Genomic DNA, 25,850 nt, shown 5'->3' with positions numbered 1-25,850 from the left:
ATTATTATAAACCCTGTTAGCCAAATTAGTTTAGGAGCCCAAGAACTGTTTCTTCAAAACTCAGGGTGTCTGTTGTGGGGAGATGAAGGGAAAGGAGTTTGTAAGCCGCTTTGGGACTCCTTCGGGTAGTGAAAAGCAGGGTATAAAAAACCAGCTCTTCTTCCTGCTTCCCAGTTGAGGCAAGAATATGTATGTCTAAGAAAAAGTAACAAGGTCTTTCTTTCCTTTATTATTAAGCTCATATGACCACAGTTCTTCAGCATAAAACCAGTAGATCACAGCAGAATAAAACAGGTATTACAAAACATGCCAAAACAAGCAAGAGAAAAATACAGAACAATAAAAGTACATATATCTCTTAAGAGTCTAAAAACATATTGGATAAAATAAATGAGTGAACATCTACAGTTCCCCTACCGTCAGCAGGATAAGAGTTATTTTAGCAGTATTTTAAAGAGAACCACTCTTGTCAGGTATTTTAACTCCCTGTTCTTGGGATGAGATTATTACCAGCAATTCACTTAAAGGAATATTTCACACTTGTATGTTGACATATGGGGTAAACAGCAAATGTGGGGGTGGGAGCCTTTGATCACTGACAGTTTTATTTCTTTTTGTGAACTACAACTGAATTCCAGGGGATTCATTGGCAGTTTTGGCAAATAATTATCATATGTCTGTATTTGGATGTGTGACACAGTTGACTAATTTAACAGAATTAATTTTTGCTATATATTCCCACTGTCATGTAGGGAGTTCTTAGTCTGAGGAAGAGTGCTTGCACTCAAAAGCTCACGCCTCGAATAAATTTTTGTTTGTTTTAAAAGTGCTACTGGACTCTGATTTTATTGTGCTACTTCAGACCAACCCAGCTACCCATTTGCAGGTATTTTGTGTAACAGATCCAGTTATTTCTGGAACAAAATCTGGTAACAATAAACATATGCAGGGCAGAGAGAAAACCAATATCTAATCAGGAGTAATCCAATCTCTTTTAAAGTTACACACTAACTTACATGCTCATTTAAGAGATCTCATATCATTGAAGCGTGCTTTTAGAACCTTGATAAAGTATCAAAAGTCTTACTTTATGTAAAGTAAGCAACTTTTGATACTTTATCCAGGTTCTAAAAGCACGCTTCGATGATATGGAAGATTCGTATATCTGCTGTCAGTAGTAATGAGTCATGGATCTTCGGGAACATGGTTAATAATCTGTAATGCCTGGTACTCCATCATTGGTTGTTTTGGAAGGGGGTCAACATGATATGGTCATGTCTCCCAATAATTTTTTAAACGATTTCTTATTTTTAAAACATATATAAAATGATTTAACTCCCACCCAGTCGGAGAAGCCCTTCCAGAGCCATCAAGAAACCCTAAGGCACGGGTGGCCAAACTGTGGCTCTCCAGATGCCTATGGACTACAATTCCCATGAGCTGGCAGGGGCTCATGGGAATTGTAGTCCATAGATATCTGGAGAGCCACAGTTTGGCCACCCCTGCCCTAGGGTTTCACAAAACCCTTGTGGAGAAAGCCTGAATTAAACAAATGCGATCTGGCATGGCCACTTTTCCCAGTTTAATACCAGTTGACCTTTTGAAAGCCAAATGAATATCTCGGTAATTATTCCTGCTGTTTGGAAGCATGCAGTAAGAGTTCCTATGTTCAAAAAAGAGGCCATTTTACCCCAGCTTAGCCTTTTCATGAGTGTGAAAGACCTTGACTTAAGAAACATTTTGTTCATTCTAAAAGAGAAAGTGTTTCATAGAAGAAAGTATTTCATAGGTGGTCCTCCATTTTTTCCAGTTTTTATCAGGAAAATTGAAAAAAACATCCTTTAAAATAACCCCTCTTTTACCCAGGTGATCACATCTTTATGTTGCATTGATCTCTTGAACCTGATTAAGACAATGAACAGAATTACCTCTGCACTGAGCCTGATTTAGGGAAAGCCCGAACATTTAAACAGATACCAACATGACAGTAAAACATGAAATTTCACATACTAAAGACAGCATGAAAATGTCATCTTCAAAATATGGCATGGAAAATACTGTGATCGTAAAATGCATGCCTTGTGACTGTATTGAATTTACAATGGAGGAATTTACAATGGAGGAAAAGTGAAGAGGAGAGGAAGTACAAATATTTAACCAAGATCTTAGGCATGGGCTCTGCGTCCACTGGTTCCTGCCAGTGTGAGGCAATCAGAAGTAAATCTCAGACATGGTAACATCATTTCTGCATCCCATAAATAATAAATAAATTGGAAAGTGACACAAGACATCCGGGAGGTATCTTGATTAGAACCAAAATAGTGATGAGGAAATGTTAGTTAGACAATGAAATTGTGACTTGTCTTCAAAGGGGAAAGGCACTGGCATGGTGCAAAACTGTTGCCTTTCTGGTGAAAGTGTGATATTTTAAAAATGGTGCAGATGATTGACAAGTCTGGAATTAGCAGGAAGTTGTTGTTTCTAAAGTATTTAAAATTAGCTGTTGAAGAGAAGGGGTTCTGCTGAAGAAGAAAGGTAGATCTCCTAGTACAGTGGTTCTCAACCTACCTGATGGTGGGACCCCCCTTTGAGTCACTGAGGCCACTGCAGCTGCTGCTGTGATCTCGACGACCCAAAGGGGGTCGTAGGGTTGCGCGCTCCAGCATGCTGGCAATCATGAAAGCCCGAGAGAAGCCTGTGTGTGGGTGCTTGGCTGGTACTTTCCCATATATTCTCTCTTTTTCTTTTCCTTTCTGTTTGCACTGAAGAAGAATCATGGAATCATAGAGTTGGAAGGGCCACTATGGGCCATCTAGTCTATCCCCCTGTTCAAATCAAGATCAGCCTAAAGCATCCTTGATAAGTATCTGTGCAGCCACTGCTTGTAGTGTGAATGTTTTTTAACTGATATCTACCTGGTATCTTTCTACACATAGTTAAAACCCATTACTGCGGTTCCTCTCCTCTGCTGCCAACAGGAATCACTCCCTGCCCTCCTCTAAGTGACCACCTTTCAGATACTTAAAGGCAGCAATCATGTTCCCTCTCAATCTCCTCCAGACTGAATATTCCCAAGTTCCTCAGCCTTTCCTCATAGGGCTTGGTCCCCAGACCCCAGATCATCTTCATCTCTCTCCTCTGCTCCCTCAATTTTGTCCATGTTCTTTTTGTAGTGAGGCCCCCAGAATTGCACACAGTACTCCAAGTGCTTTCGGACTAATGTAGTATACAGCGGGACTATGATATCTTGTGATTTTGATGCGATGCTTCTGTTGATACAGCCCAAGACAGCACTTGCTGTCTGCCGCCACATCACAATATCTACTCATGTTTACTTTACAGTCCACAGGTGAATAAGAAGATCTTATTCACACATACAACAGTGTATCTTCCATCCAGTATGTATGCTTCTCATTTTTGTGACCCAGATGTAGAATTCTGCCCTTATCTTTATTGAATTGCATCTTGTACTCATTTGCCCACGTTTCCAGCATGTTCAGATCTCATTGAATATCTCTGTCTTCTTGGATGTTCAGGAAACCCTTTGTAGCATTCAGTGGGAGCATTTCTAACTCTGGGAAACAGGATAACACATCAACAAGCCCAAGGGAACATGTTCCATAGACAACCACTCTTTTGGATGAGGTTTTCTAACCTGTTCCCTATCCACCTTTCCATCCAAAAATCTACAGTCCTCCAGTTTACCCATCAGAATATCTTGGGGAGCTTGGTCAAAAACCTTACTGAAATCCAGGTAACTAGTTTGAGGTAACTCAGAAGCTCACCACGAGAGTACAACTTTGGTTGTGTCTCTTTGGCTCTTTACGAATTCATAATCTACCAAGGTTTGTGATTCATAATTCAAACGAGAAACGTACTGTGCCAAACCATTTGTTCAGCCATATTACCATGATCATAAAATAAGTGATAATGCACATGATGTAGAAGTGAATGAGCAGCGGCCCGCTCTTCGCCGTGGAGGAAATGATGCCAAGACATACCTGTAGAAGAGATTAAATGTTAGAGGGGGTTTAGAATGACATTTTTCATTTCTGTAGAGTAGTTCCTCGTAACAAGGGGATAAGAAGATCTTGCCTGCCATGGCGAGGTTTTTGACAAGGCTGTGTTAACATGCTTTCCAGATGCAAAGAAGGAAATGATAGAGGAATTTAAGTCTTCCTCACAATATATATACCGTATTTGCCGGCGTATAAGGCGACTGGGCGTATAAGACGACCCCCCAACATTACCAGTCAAAATATAGAGTTTGCCGCCTCTGTGAGCCCAGTGGGGAGGGGAGCTGCCGCCGCCCGCAGCCCGCAGCCCGCAGCCCGCAGCCTGCCGTGAGCCCAGTGGGGGGGAGCCGCTCGCCGCTCGCCACTCGCCGCCGCCCGCTGCTCGCCGCCGCCGCCGCTTGCCCAGTGGGGGGGGAGCTACCGCCGCTCGCCGCTCGCCGCCGCCGCTTGCCGAGTGGGGGGGGAGCTACCGCCGCTCGCCGCTCGCCGCCGCCGCTCGCCCAGTGGGGGGGGGAGCTGCCGCCGCCCGCCCCCCGATCCTGACTGAAGTGCACCCGGCGTATAAGACGGCCCCCCCACTTGGAGGCATGTTTTTGAGAGGGAAAAAGCCGTCTTATACGCCGGCAAATACGATATATTTTAAATTGGGTCAGCAGCCTCTGTGTTTCACCATAAACATGGATATCACACAGCACATGTGGCTGCAATGGCTACTGTTTCAGATGTCTTGATGTCCTTAACACTCAAAGAGCTAACTTGGCAGCCGTCCAGTAGATTTTTAATTTTTTTAAATAAAGGCTCAGTTGGTTGGCTAGATATCCAAGCTGTCAGAATTTTACTTTGCAGCAATTGTTTTGCAATAGAAGCCCCTAATCCAAACTCAGCTGTAGTTTAAAAGAAAGCAAGTCTGTTGTAAAAAGTGAATTAGCATCTCTTAAATCAGGGGTAGTCAAACTGCGGCCCTCCAGATGTCCATGGACTACAATTCCCAGGAGCCCTTGCCAGCATTCGCCAGCAAATGCTGGCAAGGGCTCCTGGGAATTGTAGTCCATGGACATCTGGAGGGCCGCAGTTTGACTACCCCTGTATCATGTGGAATAGGGACGATGTACGTGACGAGGCCTACTTGATTTTTCCTTAGGTGAGTGGATCTGCCAGTGGACTAAGCCCTCCATTTTGCTTGATCGCAATATTGTTGTTTAACTTTTGGGAATCTTTGGGACTGTGTAATCTGGGGAAATTGAAGCTGTGCCTCCCGGAGATGTGACAGCCAATCAAGATATAGATTTGAAAATGTTGTGTGCTCTGGGTTTTTTTTTTCTCTGTAGAATTAATTTTTTTGCTTGTAGTCCCTCGAGGATTACGTTTCTTGAAGCAATGTGCATGTTCAAGCATTACCCTTAATGCATGAACAACATGAGTGGCTTTGGTAGGAAGACTGTGTATCGGTGACGTGAGTAAAGAAAGAAAATATTTCCCAGAAATTTAGAAAAGAACCATGGGACTATGTTCTTATATATGGTGACAGCTGCTACTGAGCTATTGTATGCTCAGAATTGGAAAACCACAATTATATCTACTATATGTAGGACTAGCTGATGGAAATGAAAGCATTTTCTAAAACAGCTAAACTTGCATCATTGATTAGAGAAAAGTCAACAACCTCTTTTATGAATAACTGGAAACCTCTCATAGGCTTCTTCTTGCAGTACAGAGATAATGATTTGATGACCCGAGGCCTTAGTGATTAAAGAATGTATCTGTTGAAATAATTTCAGAGTAACATGGATGTAAACAGTAAACCTGAATAAATAAGTGCTGTTTTAGGGCAAGGCCAACTAGAAACTGAAAGATTTATTGTAAGGAGGCTGATTGTGTCTGTTCTTTTATTCTTTCTTTCCCCCTCCTCTCTTTTATCTGTATTGAAATCACTAATAAAAATTTTTATTAAAAAAATACAGGAAATATTTCCTCTGTGCCAGTTCCCAGACTGACCACTGCTTGTCGAGGGCACAAACAGTGAAAATCCTGGCACTTACCTTTATTGGCATCTCTTCCCAAAAGTATTGTCCAATCAGTAACTTAGAAGACAGCCGCTTGGGCAGGACCTAGGAACAAGTGGCCTGTAGATTTGATTTGGCATTGAACTTGGGATTTCCATTCTATTACAGAGTTACTGTTTTTGCTTAGTGTGATTTTATCTGCATGGACTGGGTCTGTGTATTTAAACCAGGGATTCCCAACCAGAGGTTCATGGACTCCTGGGGGTCTGTAGGAGTTCTGAAGGGGGGTCCACAACAGCTGTGAGATGGCATGGTATGGGACAGGGTCCGGGCTATCTTTTCAGCTCCAACTCTTCTTTCTGGCCTATAGGATGCAGAGCCATTGCAGTAGTAGTAAAGGCAGTGGGAGGGAGCAAAAGGAGGGCTAAGAGTGCATGTAGTGATGTCACTTCCGGGGGTATGATGGAGGGGGGGGAGTGAGGGCAGCTGTCATCACTTCCGGGGCCCCTCAAAGTCTGGAAAAAAATTGAAAAATGAACAGCCAGGGTCTTTCAGAGGAGCACTGCTACCAATGTTCATTTGGTGAATGACGATGAAGGTGAGTGGGTGGGAAACTGCTGAAAGCACAGGTGGCATTGGGGGGGGAGGGGCGCATGTGACTACTCAGTCAGAAAATCCATTGCAGCACATACAGCTTTAGCAATATCAGCCAGAGCCAAAGAACCATACCCCTCATTCTCCAATGACTTGGAATGTTGGAATGTGTCAAAAATTACAGCCCCTCCCACACATTAGAAGGCAAATATTTTAAATCTGTAAAGCAGGAAGTCATGAGTCCTGGGTGGTCTTGTGCGATAGGAACTTATAGTACTGCTGTTAGCATTGATGAAATATCACTTGTAGAAGAGTTGCTTTTTATACCCTGCTTTTCTCTACTTTAAGGAGTCGGCTTATAATCCCCTTCCTTCCCTCTCCCCACAACTGGCCCCTTGTGAGGTAGGTGAGGCTGAAAGAATTCTGTGACTGGCCCAAGGTCACCCAGCAGGTTTCATATGGAAGAGGAGTCGGGAATCAAACCCGAATCTCCAGATCAGAGGCTGCCACTCTTAACCGTTACACCATGGTAGCTTTTAGAGTGTTCAAAATGCTATATAAGGAATTGTTCTTAGTTGTGACGGTACTTGTATGGCATGAGGCTCTATTGTTTCATGCAAGGGTGTTTGGATCCTGATCACATTTCTATTAAGTGAAAGTGTGCTGTTCATGGGTGAGCCCATGAACTAACTCTTGGGTAGTTAGGTGAACTGGTTTGCTGTTACCTTCTTCTGCACTGATGCCCTAGTGGTCTCCCATATGAGTAACAGCCAGGGCCAACCCTGCTGAACTCCCAAAACCAAGCTGTCTGTCCGTCCGTCTGTCCATCTGTCCATCCATCCAACTAGTCTATCCATCTAGTCTATCCATCTATCAATCTAGTCCAGGGTTAGTTAAACTGCAGCCCTCCAGACGTCCATGGACTACAATTCCCAGGAGCCCCTGTCAGCATTTGCTGGCAGGGGCTCCTGGGAACTGTAGTCCATGGACATCTGGAGGGCCACAGTTTGACTACCCCTGATCTAGTCTATCTATCTAATCCATCTGTCCAGGAATTTTATACCACCCATTCTTTATGGCTCTGGGCAGTTTACATGGAACACTGCATAAATTTACATGGAACATTATAACAATCTATAACATTATACAATTTTCAATAGCACATCACACTCTATCAGTAACAATTACAACACAACATGAATAACAAGAAAGCTGGGGAGATCAAATTGTTCAGTCATGGGCAGGGTGCCTGGGGGAGGGGGGACCAGCAGATGTCTTAACCTTTTCATTGCTGTAAGAAAAGTTCACCCCAAAAAAGTAAGAGAATGGAGGATGGCTCTCGTTCTCATGAGTGCACATTTATTTAGTATGAGCTGTGCTGACCTTGTTGAAGTAAGTCGGTTCCTAGTTTGAGTCTAGTGGCACCTTTAAGACTTGACAGATTTAATTCCGGGCAAAAGCTTTTTGTGTATACCCCAGAATTAAAACTGGTTCGTCTAAAATGTGCCCCTAGACTAAAACGTCATTCAAGCTACCCACCTGAATCTAAATTGGTTCCTGATATTTATTTTAAAATGTTGTTGGTTGATGGTTCTGCCATCCTTAAGTCCTGGTAAGAGAAATGGGATCAGAAGGCGATTGCCTGTGAAGTCTCCAAGAACAGACCTGGAAATTTGCCAGACATATAATAAACATGTTCAAAGCTATCGGAGTAACTCATGAACTCCTCTTCAAATAAAAATAATCAATGCTGTCAAGCAAAATATACATACTATAAACCCGATAGTCTAGACTTCTCTAGGGCTCTTTCATACATTGGTGACTGGCTGTTGGAGTCTGCCGCTAGTTCTGAGAGCCTAAATTCTACTGAGATATTTGCAAGAGGGAAAAGAAAATCAAGGCCTGGGATGCCATGTAGTAAAGATACAGCCGCTTTTGAAGTGCAAAGTTACAAATGTCCATTTTTTCATGGCATCCTTGTGAAGATTATGAACAAAAATATGCCATATGTTAAGTCCATCAAGAATCACCATATATTGTTTATTCATTTCCCTCTTTTCTTTCATACCAAAGTGGGACCCAAGGCAGGTAACATCTTAAATTAAATCTGGTCTATAATAAGATTAAAGAAGAAAAAGAACTGGTTTTTTTTATACCCCACTTCTCACTACCCAAAGGAGTCCCAGTGTGGCTTACAAACACCCTTCTCTTCCTCTCCCCACAACAGACACCCTGTAAGGTAGGTGAGAGTGAGCGAAAGAACTTTGACTGCCCCAAGGTCACCCAGCTGGCTGCCTGTGGAGGAGAAGTGGGGAATCAAACCCAGTTCTCCAGATTAGAGGCTGCTTCTCTTAATCGTGACACCACGCTAGCTTTATTTATGTTGTTTTATTTATTCTATTGGATTTATATGCCACCCTTCCTGGCAAGCTGGTCAGGGCGGTTAAAAGGAATTACAGAATCAAAACAATTTTACAATATAAAATGAATTAGGAAAAAATAATTTTAAACAGTTCCTTAAAATTCTGTTGCCAGAAGTTGCCAACCCAACAGTATCAAGCAGTTGCCATATCCAGGGAGATCGCAAGTAGGGGGCCAATACAGATGTTTCTAGTCAGTGGCCCCAACTAAATGCCTGGCAGAAGAACTCTGTCTTGCAGGCCCTTCGAAAATGGGCTAGCTCTTGAAGGACCTGCAGCTCTTCCGGGGAGCTCATTCCACCAGGTGGCACCAGGACTGAAAAGGTTCTGGCCCTGGTTAAGGGCCAGACACATATTCTCAGAAACATATACTCAGCATTCATGAGGCATCCTTCCTTCCTTCCTTCCTTCATTCATTCATTCATTCATTTCTTCAATTTATTAACCGCCACTCCCAAAGGCTCATGGCGGTTTAAAAGTCCCACTAAAAACCCCATTAATACCCATTAAAACCCCGTTAAAAGGACTAACAGCAACAATCAACAAGGTGATTATTCATCACCTTCTTGCATTCTACAGGGGGTTGGGCTAGATGATCCTGGGGTCTGTTCCAACTCTATGATTCTATGAGCAGTCCACTCACAATGATCAATAGTAGCTTAATCCAGATACCCACCATTACCTTTCATCCTCTTCCCTGGCAACCAGCATATCAACAGGTCTCAAAGACAATAATTGGGTGCGAGAGATGTATCCATTTCTGTTGACACAGTGTCTTGGCTCCTCCAAAATGGGCCACAGGCTAACAGCCGAAACCTAAGAGCCCATAACAGCTAACATCTAGGGAGAAACCAAGGAAACCTAAAGAAACTGCATTTGTTCTTAGTCCACCTTTTGGAGTGTGACCTGCCCCAAATCGAAACCAGCAATATGTCAAAAACTCCTTACCTTTTGGTCTCCTTTCCCATGTCCTTTGGAGAGCTGCCTGCGATGTTCCAGAAGACGGGCTGTACCTTTTGTAGGTCACTAACTCGGCTGATCAGCGTGTGCCAGGGATAATTCAAAAATTAATCTTATCAGCAGATTTTACCCTGCCAGCAAAACAGTACGGATGGCTCCATTTTTCTCTGTTTAAATCCTAATTGATTTGATTTCAGTCTGGTTAATTATAATGTAGGGGTAAAATACAATTGAATAGGCACAGTATTTTGGATAAGCAGGTGTTCTTCATGTACTAGAAAGAAAAATCAGCCTCCAGTGATTAATCGTCACTGTAAATTTCTATGAAGGTGCAGTGCTTGTTCTTTTCTTTCTATCTTACTTTGCCTTCCTTTGGCCTTATGTCTATATTTAGATTATAGACCTTTGAAAAGAGGGACAGAGGTCATTTAATGAGTCTTTCAGTGAAGCATTTTAACTTTTAGGCACTGCACAACTTTTATGAAAGCAAAATTATTTCGCAGGAGGGAGGGGGTGGTATGGGAAACTGCTCCCCCAGCTTTTTTCGCATTCGGAGTGTTGGTCATCTGTCACCTTCTCATACAGCCCAGCCAGAGGCATTTTCTCTCTAGGTTAAACATCTAGAGTGGCACCCTGCCCCTTTCAGAGCTAGTGCGTGCACGGGATCCCCACCCAATGCGTTTCATGGTCTGACGGCAGGAGCCCCCTTTCCTCTCTTCCATTTGCTATGTTTTTACAATTGGGTAGCAGAAATAAAGAAATCTGAGTCATGCCCGTTGGGTTGCTTTTCATTCTTTTAATTTTGCGTGCGACTTACATAAGAATCTTGGGGCAGAGTTGTGACTTTTTTGACCCTCCCGTGTCATTAGCATATTCATGCTCTTGCATCCTTAACCTTTGTTGGTGATTCTGAGTTGGCTCTGAGTTAATTCGTTTCCTCCGCTCGCCCTTTCCCTTGGCATGAATTACATATTTGCTTATGTAGGCCTTCGCCATGATTTAAGGCTTATGCTGGTGTCATCGTTAGCAACTGTTAATACTAGCCAGAGTTAGCTAAGGTTTAGTTAACAACAACTCTGCCTGGTGTTAACCATGATTAATGTTGAATCTGACGTAATCATTGGCATTTATCCAACCACTTGTGGGATTTGTGGGCTGGGAGTTCCTCACTTCCCCTTCCTGATGTAGCTTACTCTGAAAAATATTGTTCCTAGGGAGAAGCACAGAGGGCAAACTGGGGGGGATCTTCAGTGGGGAGGGTTGGATATTGCTGTCCTACATCTTGGGAATCCTGCTCCATCAGAGAAACTGCCTTGTTGATACAAGCCATTAACCCCAGTTAAGGCTTATTGGATAACCACTGGGAGGGAACTGCTTGGAAAAAGGGAATGAACTCGGAGCCCTTCCCGCAATCTTTGACCACAGTCTCTGACTGGGAACTTTAAAATGAGGGTTGGTTCTTAGTTTAACCCTGCACATTAAAAGATTATTATTTAATGTAATATTATGGAAATGTCTCTTACCAGACAACGTTTGTGACTGCTCACTGAAGTGCTTTCTGTGTAACGTTTTTCTAAGTTTCTCGATTGGCTGTAGGATAGTGTGTGCTTTGTGCCAATGTGCTGTGTGGAAAATATCTCATTGTCAGTTTCCATGTGGACATTTGCAGGCAGGACTGCGAGATTGCCATTGTGTTCTGAACATAACATAAAATCTTCAACATGGGGGTTTGTAACACAATAGCTCCAGAAGAGCTGAGGGCCCTGCTAGAGTTGCCAGCTTTCCATAGGGCCTGCAAGATGGAGCTCTTCCGTCAGGCTTATGGCTGAGGCCAGAGTGGCACCCGGGTGTTTTCATCGGATGATCCCCCCTCCATGGCCCTCATTCCTACTATATGGCCCTCATTCCTACTATAAGAGACCTGACCCTTGGGCTGAACGGAGGCGGGGTGGGGGGGGGGGAGGCAGTGAGGGTTTGGGAGCCTATAGGATTGATTCACCATCTCTCTAATTGTGGTAATTTGTAATTGTTTTTATGGGATGTTTTATGGGTTTTATTGCATTTACTGATGGTGGAAACTACTGCAAGACTGTTGGAGAATGGCGGTATAGAAATAGACAGACAGACAGACAGTCAGTCAGTCAGTTAGTTACCAGCCTGGTCCCAGGATGCGCCATGGTGCCTTCCACCAAATGTTTTTGGAACGTGGGAGGGGCCAGGTGGAACTTTTCCAGAGCAAGTTTTCTCATGCGCACTGGAGATAAGACTGGATGTGCAGATATTAGGAATATAGCTTTGGTAGCAGCTGCCACTGCCATGGATGCAAGCTGTGGTAGCCATTTGCTGTTTGGCTTCCATTTTGTGTTTGACAGCCATTTTGTGGCTCCACCCACCATGTGATGCCAGAATTATGAAGGTGCCCGTAGGGGTCCAAAAGGCTGGGGACCCCTGCAGTAGTAACTTTCTTCACTGGGTAGCCAAAGATCACCTAGGAGGAACCTGTTCTACAGTTTCTCTTCCCCATCCTCATTCTCTTAATGATTGGTGCTCATTTAGGAAGGAGGTGAGGTTGCTGTAATAATCCAGAAAGCAATGCAATGCTGTAGGCTTCTATGCTACTGAGGTAAGAAGAAGAACTGGGTTTTTGTACCCTGGTTTTTACTAACTGAAAGAGTCTCAAAACAGCTTACAGTTGCTTAACCCTACTCTTCCCACCACAGACACCCTGTGAGGTAGGTGTGGCTCAGAGAGCTCTGAGAGAACAGTGACTTTCCCCAGGTTACCCAGCTGGATGCATGTGGCAGAGGAGTGGAGAATCAAACCCGGTTCTCTGTGTTAGAGGCCATCACAGTTAATTACTTCGCAAAGCTGGCTCTTCTCAGTAAGACAAGTAGTAGACCTTGGTCATTCCAAAACTATGCATATTATTGTTGGGAATTGGGCGGATAGAACTCTTCCTGCAACTGGTCGCCATAGTTTCTTCCTGAGTAGAACATGGCTGCGTGAGAACGGCTTTCGCAGATGCTATCATTCTGACTCAGACTTTCGTACGCTTCACGTTCAAAGCAATCTTTGTGCTCGAAGCAATTTTTCTGTTGTTTCACTGCACTAGTGTGTCCCCAGTGCACAATGATCGTCTTCTGCCAAATTGCTAACTTGCTTAGCTGTCGCCACTATTGTACTGCCTGTTTTCCTTTTCCCTAAGCAACTAATCTGTCATGGAATTGAAAGCACACATTGGTTCTTCATGTTCAGCAGCTTGCCTTTCAGCTTCAGATTCCCTGGATGTATCTGGGTTGCCCCCAGATAAGTTTATTTCTTTCTTTTTTTCCTCTCTTTAATGTAATAACTTTATTGACCGTATTAGTCATGTGTTATGTAAACACACTTGCCCTCTGGAATGGATCTCTGACCCCAGTGTTTTGGTTTTTCACTGATGTGTGGCAGTGCATTGGGTTATGCTTTTGGAAATGAAGGCCACCCAAAAGAACTATAGTGTTCTCTCTTGGCAGTAGAGCAGCCCCTGAGAAACAATATGGCAAGTTTTCTTTTTTTTTTTAAAGTCAGCACAACAGAGAAAACTGGAACATAAGAAACAAGATAAAATGAACAGATAAGTAGCTGGCTCGCTCAACACCGCCTCTTGTTGGCTGAGAACCATTTTACCTGTGGCATTTCATCTCTATATGTGGGGGATGTGCATGCTCTTACGTAGTGTTATGCGCACATGTGATTTTTTACCACCTGCAGGAAGGAGTGGGAGGCAAGTCATGCTTGTGAAAGAGATAGTATCAAACAGGGGTTTGTATGATAACCCAGGAAAGAGTTAAAGAAGAAATGCATTTCAGGATAAGAAGTAGATAACTTGATGTCTGTTTTGGTCACAAAGCAGAATAATAGTAAGAAAGGGGATTTCTTTTTTAAAGAGCTGGTCAATTAATTTGAAGCAGGCTTTCTCAGCCAGGGTTTCGTGAAACCCTGGGGTGTCTTGACAGCCCTGGAAGAGTTTCCTGAATGAGTCGGAGTTAATTAATGTTTAATATATTTTCAAAACTTTGTTAAACATTTATTGGGTACTATGAGCATATATGGAAATGTCGACACCCCTCCGGTGGCCAATGATGGGCCTGGAGGGGGTGGGAAGGGGAGGGCTCGGGTGAGCACATACACAGATATTGTTCACAACCATATTCTGCACAATCGTGCCACTTTTGGGGTTTCTCAAAGCCTGAAGAATGTTGGGGGGGGTTTCTCAACTGTAAAAATGTTGAGAAAGGCTGTACTAGACAGGAAATGGGGCAGGATCCTGCAATAGAAGGCCATAATGCCTTGAAAGCAAGACAGAAAGCAATGGGGAATCAATTGAGAGCTGCATGAGCAACTTAATGGTTCCTTCTAAAAGTAATCTGAAACATTTAGAGTTTAAATTTACTTATTTAGTATTACATCCATTGACTTCTTTCCACGGCTGAGTCCAGTTATTCTTTCCTGTTAATGCTTTTGACATAGAACACTTTCCTCCAATAGACAATATCTGACTCTATCAAAAAAAAGATGTAATACTTTTCTTTTTTTAAAGACTTTGTATTTTCAGAAATAGGAAACAGATACAGAAATATAGTAGGTTGTATATAACAGTCTTCAAAACACAGTATCATTAACAGACAGTATATCCTACCCGAACTCAGTTAGTTGCTGATAATCAATCACATTCTAAATAATCTTTGTTAGAATCCAGCCAACAAGGGCGTATTAGCTTTAGTTTTTCCACAAATTCTACAAAAGATACCCTTCAACCCCTTTTCTTCTCTGGTATTTTATCCTCCCTGCTCGTGGGAGATTCGTTTGCTTGAGATTTCCTTGGCAGTTGGCGAAAAATGATTTTTAAAAAGAACGTTAAAATACGTGAAGTAAACGCCTCCTTCATTCTCTTTTTCTTTTCCTAATAGGATGATAGTGATGGGATTCCATGGTCGGAGGAGAGGGTGGTACGAAAAGTCCTTTACTTATCTCTAAAGGAATTCAAGAATTCGCAGAAGAGGCAGCATGGGGACGGCATTAATGGGAGCCTCAAGAGCGTGAATGGTAAGTCCCTTGGCAACAGATCGGCTTTGCTTCAAAGCTGTTGGGGGTCAAGAGATAGACGGTCCTTGATGCCTCCTTTGTTGTCATCTGTGTTTCTCTGTTGTGCAAAGCCTGACACAGCAAAATAAGTGTTTCTCTCCCCCCCAGACACACACACGTCTAAATACCTGTTCTGTATATTTGACACTTTTGACTGCACCCCTTTGAAGAAGCAAAAACTTTTCCTTCCTGAAAAGTTTAGTCTAGTGAAGGCAAAAGGCACCACATTCCAAGATGAGTGGTCTAACTGGGAAAGGGACTGTTTCCTCCATGTCCATTTTAGGGAAAGGCTCATTTGTGTCAGCATAACACAGGGAAGGGGAATGTCGCTTCACATGTGTATCCAAGTGAAGGTCCAAGAGGGATTTTAGTGGTAAAATTCCCTTAATTGCATGGGAGCGGTGTAAGGTTCTTACTGAACTAGAGGAGGGTTATTGCTACCAAGCCCCACTGGGTTCCCACGGCATTTGGAGAGCAGGAAAGAGTTCAGACTGAGATCAACTTAGGTATAAAAGTTATTTTATTAAAATGTTATTTTATAAAATGTTAAATCACATTGGCAGAGAAACCGAGCAGTAACAACAGATCAGTGACTATTGAGTAAAAGCTCCTCGGGTAGACCCACTCCTAAACCTGGTGGGCCTAAGGAATCTAATTTAGCTAAAATAACATTTTTACCATGAAGCTTCAGCAAAAATAGCAGTTTAGTATTTTAGAAAATGTTCATATCTGGCCTTAGTGCTGTATCAAATAAACTTACTTAGCAGTTCAGTCAGACAGAGTGACCCCATAGGTTGGAAATTGAGGTACCAGGGGCTACACACCCTGAGACAGGGGTAGTCAACCTGTGGTCCTCCAGATGTTCATGGACTACAATTCCCATGAGCTCCTGCCAGCATTTGCTGGCAGGGGCTCATGGGAATTGTACTCCATGAACATCTGGAAGACCACAGGTTGACTACTCCTGCCCTGAGAGATGCAGTTTCACCAAACACAGAGCTTATTGATGTGATGGAGAAAACAATTAAGATGACCATTTGAGTAGATTAATGTCATCTGGAATGGATAAGCCCAGGTGTGAAATGTTGCCATCTCCTGACAGAGCTGTCAGAAAAGTTTTACAGCTCTCTTCCTTAAAGATTCAGGAAGAAGATATTGAAGTTGTTTGATCTCCATAGGACTGCCAAGATGTTAAACAAATACTCCCTGTCCTCAAAAGTGGATATACAAACTACTTAGAATCATAGAACCACAGAGTTGGAAAGGATCACACAGGCCAGCTAGTTACCTCCACTACCCCGCTCAATGCAGGATCAGCCTAAAGCATCCAGGAGAAGGATCTGTCCAGCTGCTGCTTGAAGACTGCCAGTGAGGGGGAGCTCATCTCCTCCTTAGGCAGCCAATTTCGCTGCTGAACTACACTGACTGTGGAATTTCTCCCCTGATATCTAGCTGGTACTGTTCTATATGTAGTTTAAACCCAAATCCTCTGCTGCCAACAGGAACCACTCTCTGCACTCCTCCATGTAACAACTGTTCAAATCCACTCTCAACCTCCTCTTCTCTAAGCTGCAAATTCCCCAGTCCCTCATCCTTTCCTCACATCTGACTCCACGATCACTCCAGCTAGCTTTTTAACTTCTTATATGGCTGTCTGTATTAACGTATAGTGGATATTGCGTATGCAATCTTAACTCTTTTGTCCTCCTGAAATGGTCTGCACCTCATATAGGATGCTTGTGGTTTTCTTAAGTGTCCAATAATGTTTTGCTAAAACAGAAAAATGGGATGTGTCCCTATACTGGTACTGATTCTGAACCATCTCTTCCAGCTGTTTTCTGATAACTGTAGTGATTACTTTGGACCTGTCTAGGGTGCTTTTAATGTCTTCATAAATATATCTTTGCTAACAGCTCAGCATACCAGCATGCATGCACATGGAAACTTATACCCAGAATTAAACTTTGTTGGTCTTAAATGTGCCCCTGGACTCAAACTTGTTCTGGTGCTTCAAACCACCCTGGCAATCAACATGAATTCCACCTGTATGTTTGCATAGATTATTTCTATGCCTGTATGGCATTAGTTTTTTGATAAGGGCCGTCCAATTTTACTACTTGTCTTCTTTGAGTTGCCCTGTTCTTATTCACACAGAAACAAATGTGTGGGCCATGCAGTTAAAGAATAGCTACATCGTTTTGTCATACAGTCAAATGACAACATCTAAGATGTGATAGGGAAACTCCCTCTGACTTTTTAGTATGGTAGAAATGTGAAATACCAAATCGGAAAGTTTTTGCTTTTTAGCAGCTGGAGAACTGCACAAAACTGTTTTATGTTGAGAGATTTTTTTTTAGTTTTAGCTTTGTTTTCTGTAATATCATTGCAATCTCCCAAGATATAAGGGCATGTGGACTCACATTCTAGCCATACCTGACAAAGTTAGCTTGCTGGGGGGCAAACGGTAATGACTGGGGAAGGCACTGGCAAACCACCCCGTATTGAGTCTGCCATGAAAACGCTAGAGGGCGTCACCCCAAGGGTCAGATGTGACCCAGTGCTTACACAGGGGATACCTTTACCTTTATGTATCAGAATTGCAGGCAAATTGTAACAAAGTTAAAGTCCAGTTTCTTTCCACTTGAAAGCTCACACCTTGAATAAATCTTTGTTGGTCTTAAACGTGCTACTGGACTCTGATTTTATTGTGCTACTTGAGAGCAACACAGCTATCCATTTGAATGTAATGAAGTTGTTAGAATAAAACATAGTTGTCTGTTAGGGTTGCCAACTTCACATTGGAGGTGGAGATTTGTTTTTATGGATCTTTGTGGAGAGAAGAAACAGTTGTGTTTCTCAATGGGCAGCACAGCACAAAACTAGTGTATACTGTTCTGAAGTTATTTCCATTTTGCACAAGCAGTGTCATTCATTCAGTACCCACTTGCTTTCTCCCCTGGTTCTAGGACTCCATCCTTGATGGGTGGTTCTCACCGCTGGTGCTAGGGAGGCAGGCCTTAAATTTACTTCCTCTTCCTGTCTCCCTGGTAGAACCGCCCTCATCTTCAGTTTTTCTCCTGCCTGCAGGGAGTGCGGTTGTGTGAGCATTAGCTCTTCACCTTTTTTTATAGAAGCTAGATTAAGACTGTTAGTTGGAATTTCTATACTAAAATCCTTCTACTTCTTTTCCTCTGTATCTTTCCCTCCCAGTTCATAGTTAATGTTGCCAGGTTAGAGTTTAAAGTTTAAAAGTTAGATTAATAGGAAATTTACTTACTGTTCAGAATGGCAACAAGTGTTTTTCAAGATGATTATTTGTTGGAGTCTGATCTCCCAGGCACGCATGGAGCTGCCGGTGGAGCTACGGGCCCGGCAGATTGCGTTCCATCGGGAACCTTACTGACCGTGGCAGCCCAGCAGCAGCCCGATAAGCCTAGGAAGGCTATTTGCAAACCAGCCAAAAGGCTGCGTGGAGAGAAGTGTGAATGGGCTAGCAGAGGCGTTCTGCCTAAACAAACAAGCTCCGGAGGCAATTCTGACTGCGTCATGATTAGCTCTGCAGGGAGCTTTGGCCTGGAGGGCAGCCATGTGCCGAGCTCTGAGTTGCACGTGGGGGAAGGAGTCCCCCTAGTGGCTGAATGCCAAAATGACTGCACGAGCTCTATAATACAAGGTGAATCCCAAACCTCTGTTGGCTCTCTGGGACACCCATAGCCTGGCACTTCTTCTGGAGACAGACCTGCAAATGTGAGTGAAGGGCTGCCTGCTGGCATGTCCTCTGAAATGTTCAATTTTATGAAGTGTATGTTAAGAAACGAAATGAATTCGTTTTATCAGCAGAGGTCTGCTTTAAATGTGCCTTCTTTACCGCCTAGGATGCTGCATCCTCCTGTTCAATATTATTCCCCATCGCATTCTGTTCACTATGAGCAGGTTCCTCAGTCCGTTCCCACCAAGGCGGCTAGAAAGATATGCTATAATTTACCTATGTCCTCAGGATCGTCTGTGAGCGATCCAGAAGGTGAGTTTTTGATGGATGAAGAACAGGGGACACAGGCGATGGAGGAAGATATTCAGGTCCCTGAGTCAACTCAGAGATTTTGTAAAGAGGAGGATTTTCAAGATATATTACAGAAATGTATTGTGGCTTTGGCCCTTATTACAGAAATGTATTGTGGCTTTAGCCCTTATTCAGCCAGAGGCAGCTGAGGCACCGCCAGAAAAAGATATGAAGCCTAGAGTGAAAGGTAAGGAAGAATTTTTTCCTCCTGTGGAGGTCGTACAAAAGGGGTTTCCTATGCTTGAGTTTTTTGGAAAAAAAAAAAAAAAGATTAAAGCAGAATGGCAAAAACCTATGGCTAACAAGCAATTTCTGGCATTTATATATATATATATATAAAAAAAAATTATTTTTACAAACTCTCAGACTATGTGGAAGAGTTTTACAGACATTTCTGGTCGATGCACCAGTCACGGCCTTGCAGTCACAGGGTCTGGTTTCTCAGAATGGTGAGGGTCACCTTAGAGACCAGATGGATAAAAAGGAGATTTTTCTCTCAAAAAGGCACATGAGGCTGTAGCTATGGCCATTAGAGCCTCGTCCACAGCTTCCATAACGGCTAGGGCTTCGATAGTCTGGACTGGAAAGCTGGTAAGATTAATTCCTGAAGCAGACAAGAAGTCTACTGAAGGTGTATCACGACTGTTAAAGGCAGTTTGTTATTTAGCAGATACTACTTTGGATGCAGTTATTTTTGCAGCCAGGGGACTTGCGTCCTTGGCAGCTGCTAGGCGTGGTCTTTGGCTGAGGGCCTGGCCTGCAGACAATCATTCCAAATCCATTGTTATTGCCTACCCCTTTCAGGGAGATAAATTGTTCGGGGATGCATTGAATAGAATTTTGATCGAAACCCGAGATAAAAAGCAAATGATGCCAAAGTTTGTTAGACGTGGTAATGATAGAAAGTTTCAAGGCTTTTCTTTCAGATCACAGAACACCCTACCAAGATTTCGGGAGAACAGGAGAGGATCCTGGGGGAATAGTCGATATTCCCTTCGTAGGGGACGTTACTCCCGATATAGCAGACAAGGCTTCAACAGACAGGAGAAGCCGGACAGGGACTCCTCCCAGAATAAAGCATGACTCCCTAGAAGACAGGGAGATTCCGGTAGGGGGTCGTTTATCATTGTTCCCTTACAGATGGTTGAAGCGCAGTCCGTCTAATGGGCTGCAGAGATAGTTCAGGTTGGTTACAAGATAGAATTTTTTGCAATTCACCCCAACAGGTGTCTGGTGTCCCCATTAAGCGCAAATCGGCTCAAGAGAGATGCTCTGCTAAAAGCAGTCCAACATCTACTAAACATAAGAGCAATAGAAATAGTTCCTGCAGAGGAACAGAGAAAATTCTGTTTACAGTGCCAAAATCAAACGGGGATTGGCGTCCAATTCCATTTGTGGCATTACGCCAGTCAGGTGTGTTAATACATCATTTTCGGACGACCTCTTGATCCGAGCGTCATCAGCTCAGGAATCAACATCACACACAGAGAGAGTGATTACCACTCTGAAGGAATTTGGATTTCTAGTCAATCTGGAAGAGAGTTCCATGGTTCCTACCCAGTGCTTTGGAGCATCTGGGAGTTTTGTTGAACACGAAAAAAAAAAAAAAAAAAAAGGGAAATTGGTTTTGCCAAACAAAAAGATCAAAAAGACCAGAGATCTGGTGGGGGCTGTGATACGAGAAAAATCAACTTCACTTATGACACTGGCAAAACTCATGGGAGTTCTGGTAGAAACACGGAAGCATTACAATGGGGGCATTTCCACCTGCGTCCTTTACAGTCCCTTCTAAGGCCATTTCAGGAGAAAATAACAGCCAAGTCAAACATCAGAATCAGGTTGACTCCTGCCGTAAGGAGCAGCCTCTTGTGGTGGCTGAAGCCGGTGAATCTTGGTCAGGGACGCTTTTTCGTGAACAAGAATTAGTCCTATTCACAGATGCCAGTCTGTCGGGGTGGGGAGCCACTCTGGAGACTAGGCATGTTCTAGGGAAATGGTCAGCACAAGAGAGGGAGTTTCCAATAAACCTATTGGAAATCAGAGCAATTCGACTGGCCTTTGTACACTTCCAAATCAAATTACAGCAAAAGCATGTCCTGGTAAGAACGGACAATGTTGCAGCCAAGGCTTATTTAAACAAGCAAGGGGGGACGAAATCTCCCTCAATTCACAAGGAAGCGTCACTGTTTTTACAATGGGCAGAGAAGACTCTTCTGTCCCTGAGAGCAGAACATATCAAAGGGATCCTGAATGTACAGGCCGACTGGCTCAGTAGACAGGAGATTTCCGAAGCAGAATGGTCCTTGAATTGGGGTGTATTCAAAATGATTGTGGATCACTTTGGCAATCCAGTGGTAGATCTATTTGCCAGTCAGGAGAATGCGCTCTTACCTCGGTTTTTCACCAGGTTTGCTCAACTCAGAGCAGAACAGATAGATGCCCTGACGGCTCAATGGCCGCAGGGTCTGTTATATGCATTTCCTCCAGTCCCAATCATTCCCAAGGTACTCAGAAGGGTCAGACAGCAAGGGGCACAGGTAATCCTGGTGGCTCCTTATTGGCCACGCAGACCATGGTTCGCAACAATCCTGCGTCTAGCGGTGGGGAAACACCTGTCATTACCGGTAATACCAGATCTCTTGACACAGGGGCCAGTTTGGCATTACGAGCCAGGCTGGCTACAGCTGACCGCGCGGAGACTGAACGGTCAGCTCTGCTAAAATGCAGCCTTAGTGAAAAGGTGACTAGCACCATACTGGCGGCCAGAAAACCTTCTACTGTTAGGATATATAATTATTCTTGGAAGGTATTTGTCAGGTGGTGCAGACAAAAAAAAAAAAAAAAAAAGGACCCTTTAAAGACTGGGTTATGGGTCATCTTGGAATTTTTACAAGGATTGGATAAGGGTTTGAAACCATCCACATTACGTAGACAGGTGGCAGCCTTGGCGACAGTTATTCCAAAGGTTCAAGGGTTTCCCTTAGCCAAGCATCCTCACGTTACTAGGTTTCTGAGGGGAGCCACGGTAGTTTCTCCCCCAGCCGTGCATCGTTTCCCAACTTGGAGCCTGAGTGTGGTACTATCAGCGTTGCTGAGACAACCTTTTGAACCTTTACAGGATATTTCATTGAGACATTTGCGACTCAAGGTTATTTTCTTAGTTGCAGTAACGTTTGCTAGACGAATTTCAGAATTAGGAGCTTTATCCATTAGGAAAGATCTTTGGGTGTTCTACAAAGATAAGGTGGTTTTGTGGACAGATCCTATATTTAGGCCCAAGGTGGAATCTAGATTCCACAGGATGCGGGAAATCAATTTGCCTACATTCTTTCCTGACCCTAAACATCCTAAAGAAGTTTTGTGGCATAGATTAGATGTACGAAGGGCCCTCAAGGCATTCCTTATACGTACGGAGCCATTTAGGAGATCAGAGTCAATGTTCATAAGCATTTCTCCGCCTAATAAAGGGGAAAGGATGTCTACTGTGTCTATTGGAAAGTGTCTCAGGGATTGTATTGCTGAAACATACAGTTCATTGGGTAGGCCTGTGCCCTCTGGCATTACAGCGCATTCAGTTAGGGGGGCTGCAACAAATGCTGCCATGATAAATTCTGCCTCTGTAGAACAGATCTGCAAGGCGGCTACCTGGTCTTCAATTTCCACCTTTATTAGGCACTATAAGCTTAGTATTCAATACAATACAATACGTTTATTGGCATAAAGCAGATTAGGAGGCTATACAAAGATAGTCAAGATGCATCGGACAGTTTAAGTTTAAAAAACTGAGGACAGAAATTTAGCCATATAAGCTTAGTGATTACAGTGCAGCGGAGGCTGCCTTTGGCAGAAGTGTTCTTTTACAAGGCTTAGATTCAGACGACACAATCCCGCCCGGGACAAAGTAAGCTCTTGCATATCCCATCAAGGATGGAGTCCTAGAACCAGGGGAGAATGCCCATTGGCACTTACCGTGAAGGGTACTTCTCCCTGGGTTCTAGGACTCCATCCAGCCCTCCCTGGGCGTCGTCTGAAATTTAGTCCAGTTATAGTCATTATGGGACAGGAAAAGGGGGAATATTGGAATTTAGTTATTCGGAACTGTTTTTTCTGCTTCCTCTTCCACTATTTCATGTTCTTATTATAAAAAAAAAAAAAAAGAAAGAAAGAAAAAAAAAATTATTACAGAGAGTTATGGTTACGGTAGTTTGGAGTATTGTTTCTCTGAGCTTTGGAAGGATCACAACTGAAGATGAGGGCGGTTCTACCAGGGAGACAGGAAGAGGAAGTAAATTTAAGGCCTGCCTCCCTAGCACCAGCGGTGAGAACCACCCATCAAGGATGGAGTCCTAGAACCCAGGGAGAAGTACCCTTCACGGTAAGTGCCAATGGGCATTCTGCTGTTATTTTTCCTTGATGTAGTGTATTAGCAAAGATGTTTTCCATCTTGGTTGTTTTAATTGTTTTTATGTGCTGGAAATGGCGGAATATAAATAACTAGTAATCAAGCCCGCTGCAGGGGAATGCAGCGGGCGCTAGGTCCTTACTGTAGTCATCGGCGCGCTGGTCGGCGGCGGCGGGCTGGTCGTCGTCGTCGGCGGGCTGGTTGGCGGCGGCGAGCTTCTTTTGTTGGCGGCGGGCTGACGCGGCGAGAGGCGCTTCGCGCCTCTCACCGCATCAGCCCGCCAGGCAGGGAACCCCCGGCAGCCGCGCTTCGCGCGACTGCCAGGGGCTCTCTCGGGCGGCGGGCTGACGCAGCGAGAGGCGCTTTGCGCCTCTCGCCACATCAGCCAGCCAGGCAGGGAACCCCCGGCAGCTGCGCTTCGCGCGACTCCCATGGGCTCCCTGGGTCGGCGGCCTGACGCAGCGAGAGGTGCTTTGCGCCTCTCACCGCGTCAGGCCGGGAGGAACTCGCAGTTCCTGGAGCTGGGAATCGGAGGGACCAATCGGCAGGCGTGAAGCGCCTGCCGATTGGTCCCTCCGATTGTCTGTCATGAGGAAGGGTCCAATCCGGACCCTTCCTCATCACGGACTAATCCCACCTCTACACCCCTTACCGAATTATTTAGTCCGTGGCGCCCATGGCGCCACGGGCGGTTTAAAGATAATAATACAATTTAAAAAGTTGATTTTTTCCCATGTCTTTTTAACTGTTCACCACCTTGAGGGCCCTAATTATGCAGAAAGGTAGGCTACAAGTCTTATAAATAAATAATATAAAATAAAATGTAAAAGTTGGGATTTAGTACACAGATATATTAATTTAGCTACCAATTCACTTTACTTAATATTCGCTGTGTTGGCTCTAGCTGTACATGAGGTGTAGAATGACTGCTATTTGGATACTACAGTGTTCTTTTGTTCGTTTTTTTGTTTCTGTTTCACCATGTGGGAACATTAAAATCAGATGGGGATATTTCCATGTGCTGTCAGGAAACCCTTTGTAGCATTCAGTGGGAGCATTTCTAACTCTGGGAAACAGGATAACACATCAACAAGCCCAAGGGAACGTGTTCTGTAATTTTGAATGTGACGATCTGCTATTTCTACTACAATTTTAATAAACCCAGGGTCTTGGATTGTAGCAATCAGTTTTTCAGAGGTCTCGCTGTAAGAAAAAAAAATAGTCAAGTTCTCATGGGAAATAGCTTTCTTTTCAGCATGGCTTTAAACGTGAAATATGGCAGTAAAATTGAAACGTACAATGCAAGTATCCTTGGATTGTATCCATAAGGCCATATTTAGCTTTTTTTTCCTCGGGGGAACAACCCATAAAACAAGAGCCCTGAATCAAAACAAACAAAAATAGTTAAAACAAATTAGTGCCACATCTTTAACTGTTGGTGCTCTTGGCCTCTGAGCATGCATCTTAGGAAGGACTCAATGGAGACATTCCACCTTACAGTGTCTTCAGTGTAGCCTCACATGGACTGTGGACATACAGGGCCAACTATGGTGGCTAGTTTTGTAAGCTTCCAGCACTTTCTAGAGCTTTTGGAGTGCTCCCCCCCCCACACATACACACACCTGGGCTGGGGGCAGGGGAATCTTCCAGTCTATGTGGTTACATAATGAAGGCGGGGAGAACACTCCTCCCTCAACCTCTCTTGTTTGCTATGATGACAGAATGGATTGACTTCCAACTATCCATGAATTTTCCTCTTCTTAGTTTTTGAGGCTGTTCATCAACCTGGCAAACTTTTTAAAAGACAGCATGAAATTAAAGTTTAGAACATTTGACAAAGAAAAGGATGTGTGTTCATTCTCCCACCCCCCAATCCATTAATAGAATCACACACAAAGGAATGGATTACATCAGTGGTCCCCAACCTTTTTATCGCCGGGGACCGGTCAACGCTTGACAACTTTAGTGAGGCCCGAGGGGGTAGTCTTTTGCCGAGGGACGTCACCACCGCCGCCTGAACCACTGCTCCCCTTGCTTTTCCGCTGGCGCCCCTGACTTCCTGCTACCGACTGGAGGGGCGCTGCCAGCAGCAGCTGCGCAGTGCCACACTGAGGGGGAGCCCCAGCCATGGCAGCCGCTGGAGAGCACCAATGGTGAGCCGGCGGCAGAGTGGCAGGGCAGCCCCAGGGAGGAGGATGGGGAGCCAGGAAGGAGGACGAGGAGGATCTGCGGCCCGGTACCGACTGATCCATGGACTGGTCCCGGTCCCCG

At 44.0% G+C, this 25,850-nt stretch overlaps 1 protein-coding gene across 1 annotated transcript in view; it reads left to right on the top strand.

Moving 5' to 3' along the window:
• Nucleotides 1–25,850, top strand: part of JARID2 (jumonji and AT-rich interaction domain containing 2) — a 246,656-nt gene that overhangs the window by 111,272 nt on the left and 109,534 nt on the right. The window contains exon 2 of the mRNA XM_077353275.1: nucleotides 14,943–15,078. Within this exon, the coding sequence (XP_077209390.1) occupies nucleotides 14,943–15,078 (136 nt within the window). The remainder of the gene's footprint in view (nucleotides 1–14,942; nucleotides 15,079–25,850) is intronic.

This window comes from Paroedura picta, chromosome 9, assembly GCF_049243985.1.
Source record: "Paroedura picta isolate Pp20150507F chromosome 9, Ppicta_v3.0, whole genome shotgun sequence".
NCBI classification, from domain to species: Eukaryota; Metazoa; Chordata; class Lepidosauria; order Squamata; family Gekkonidae; genus Paroedura; species Paroedura picta.
This window is presented reverse-complemented; position numbering and strand designations above follow the sequence as displayed.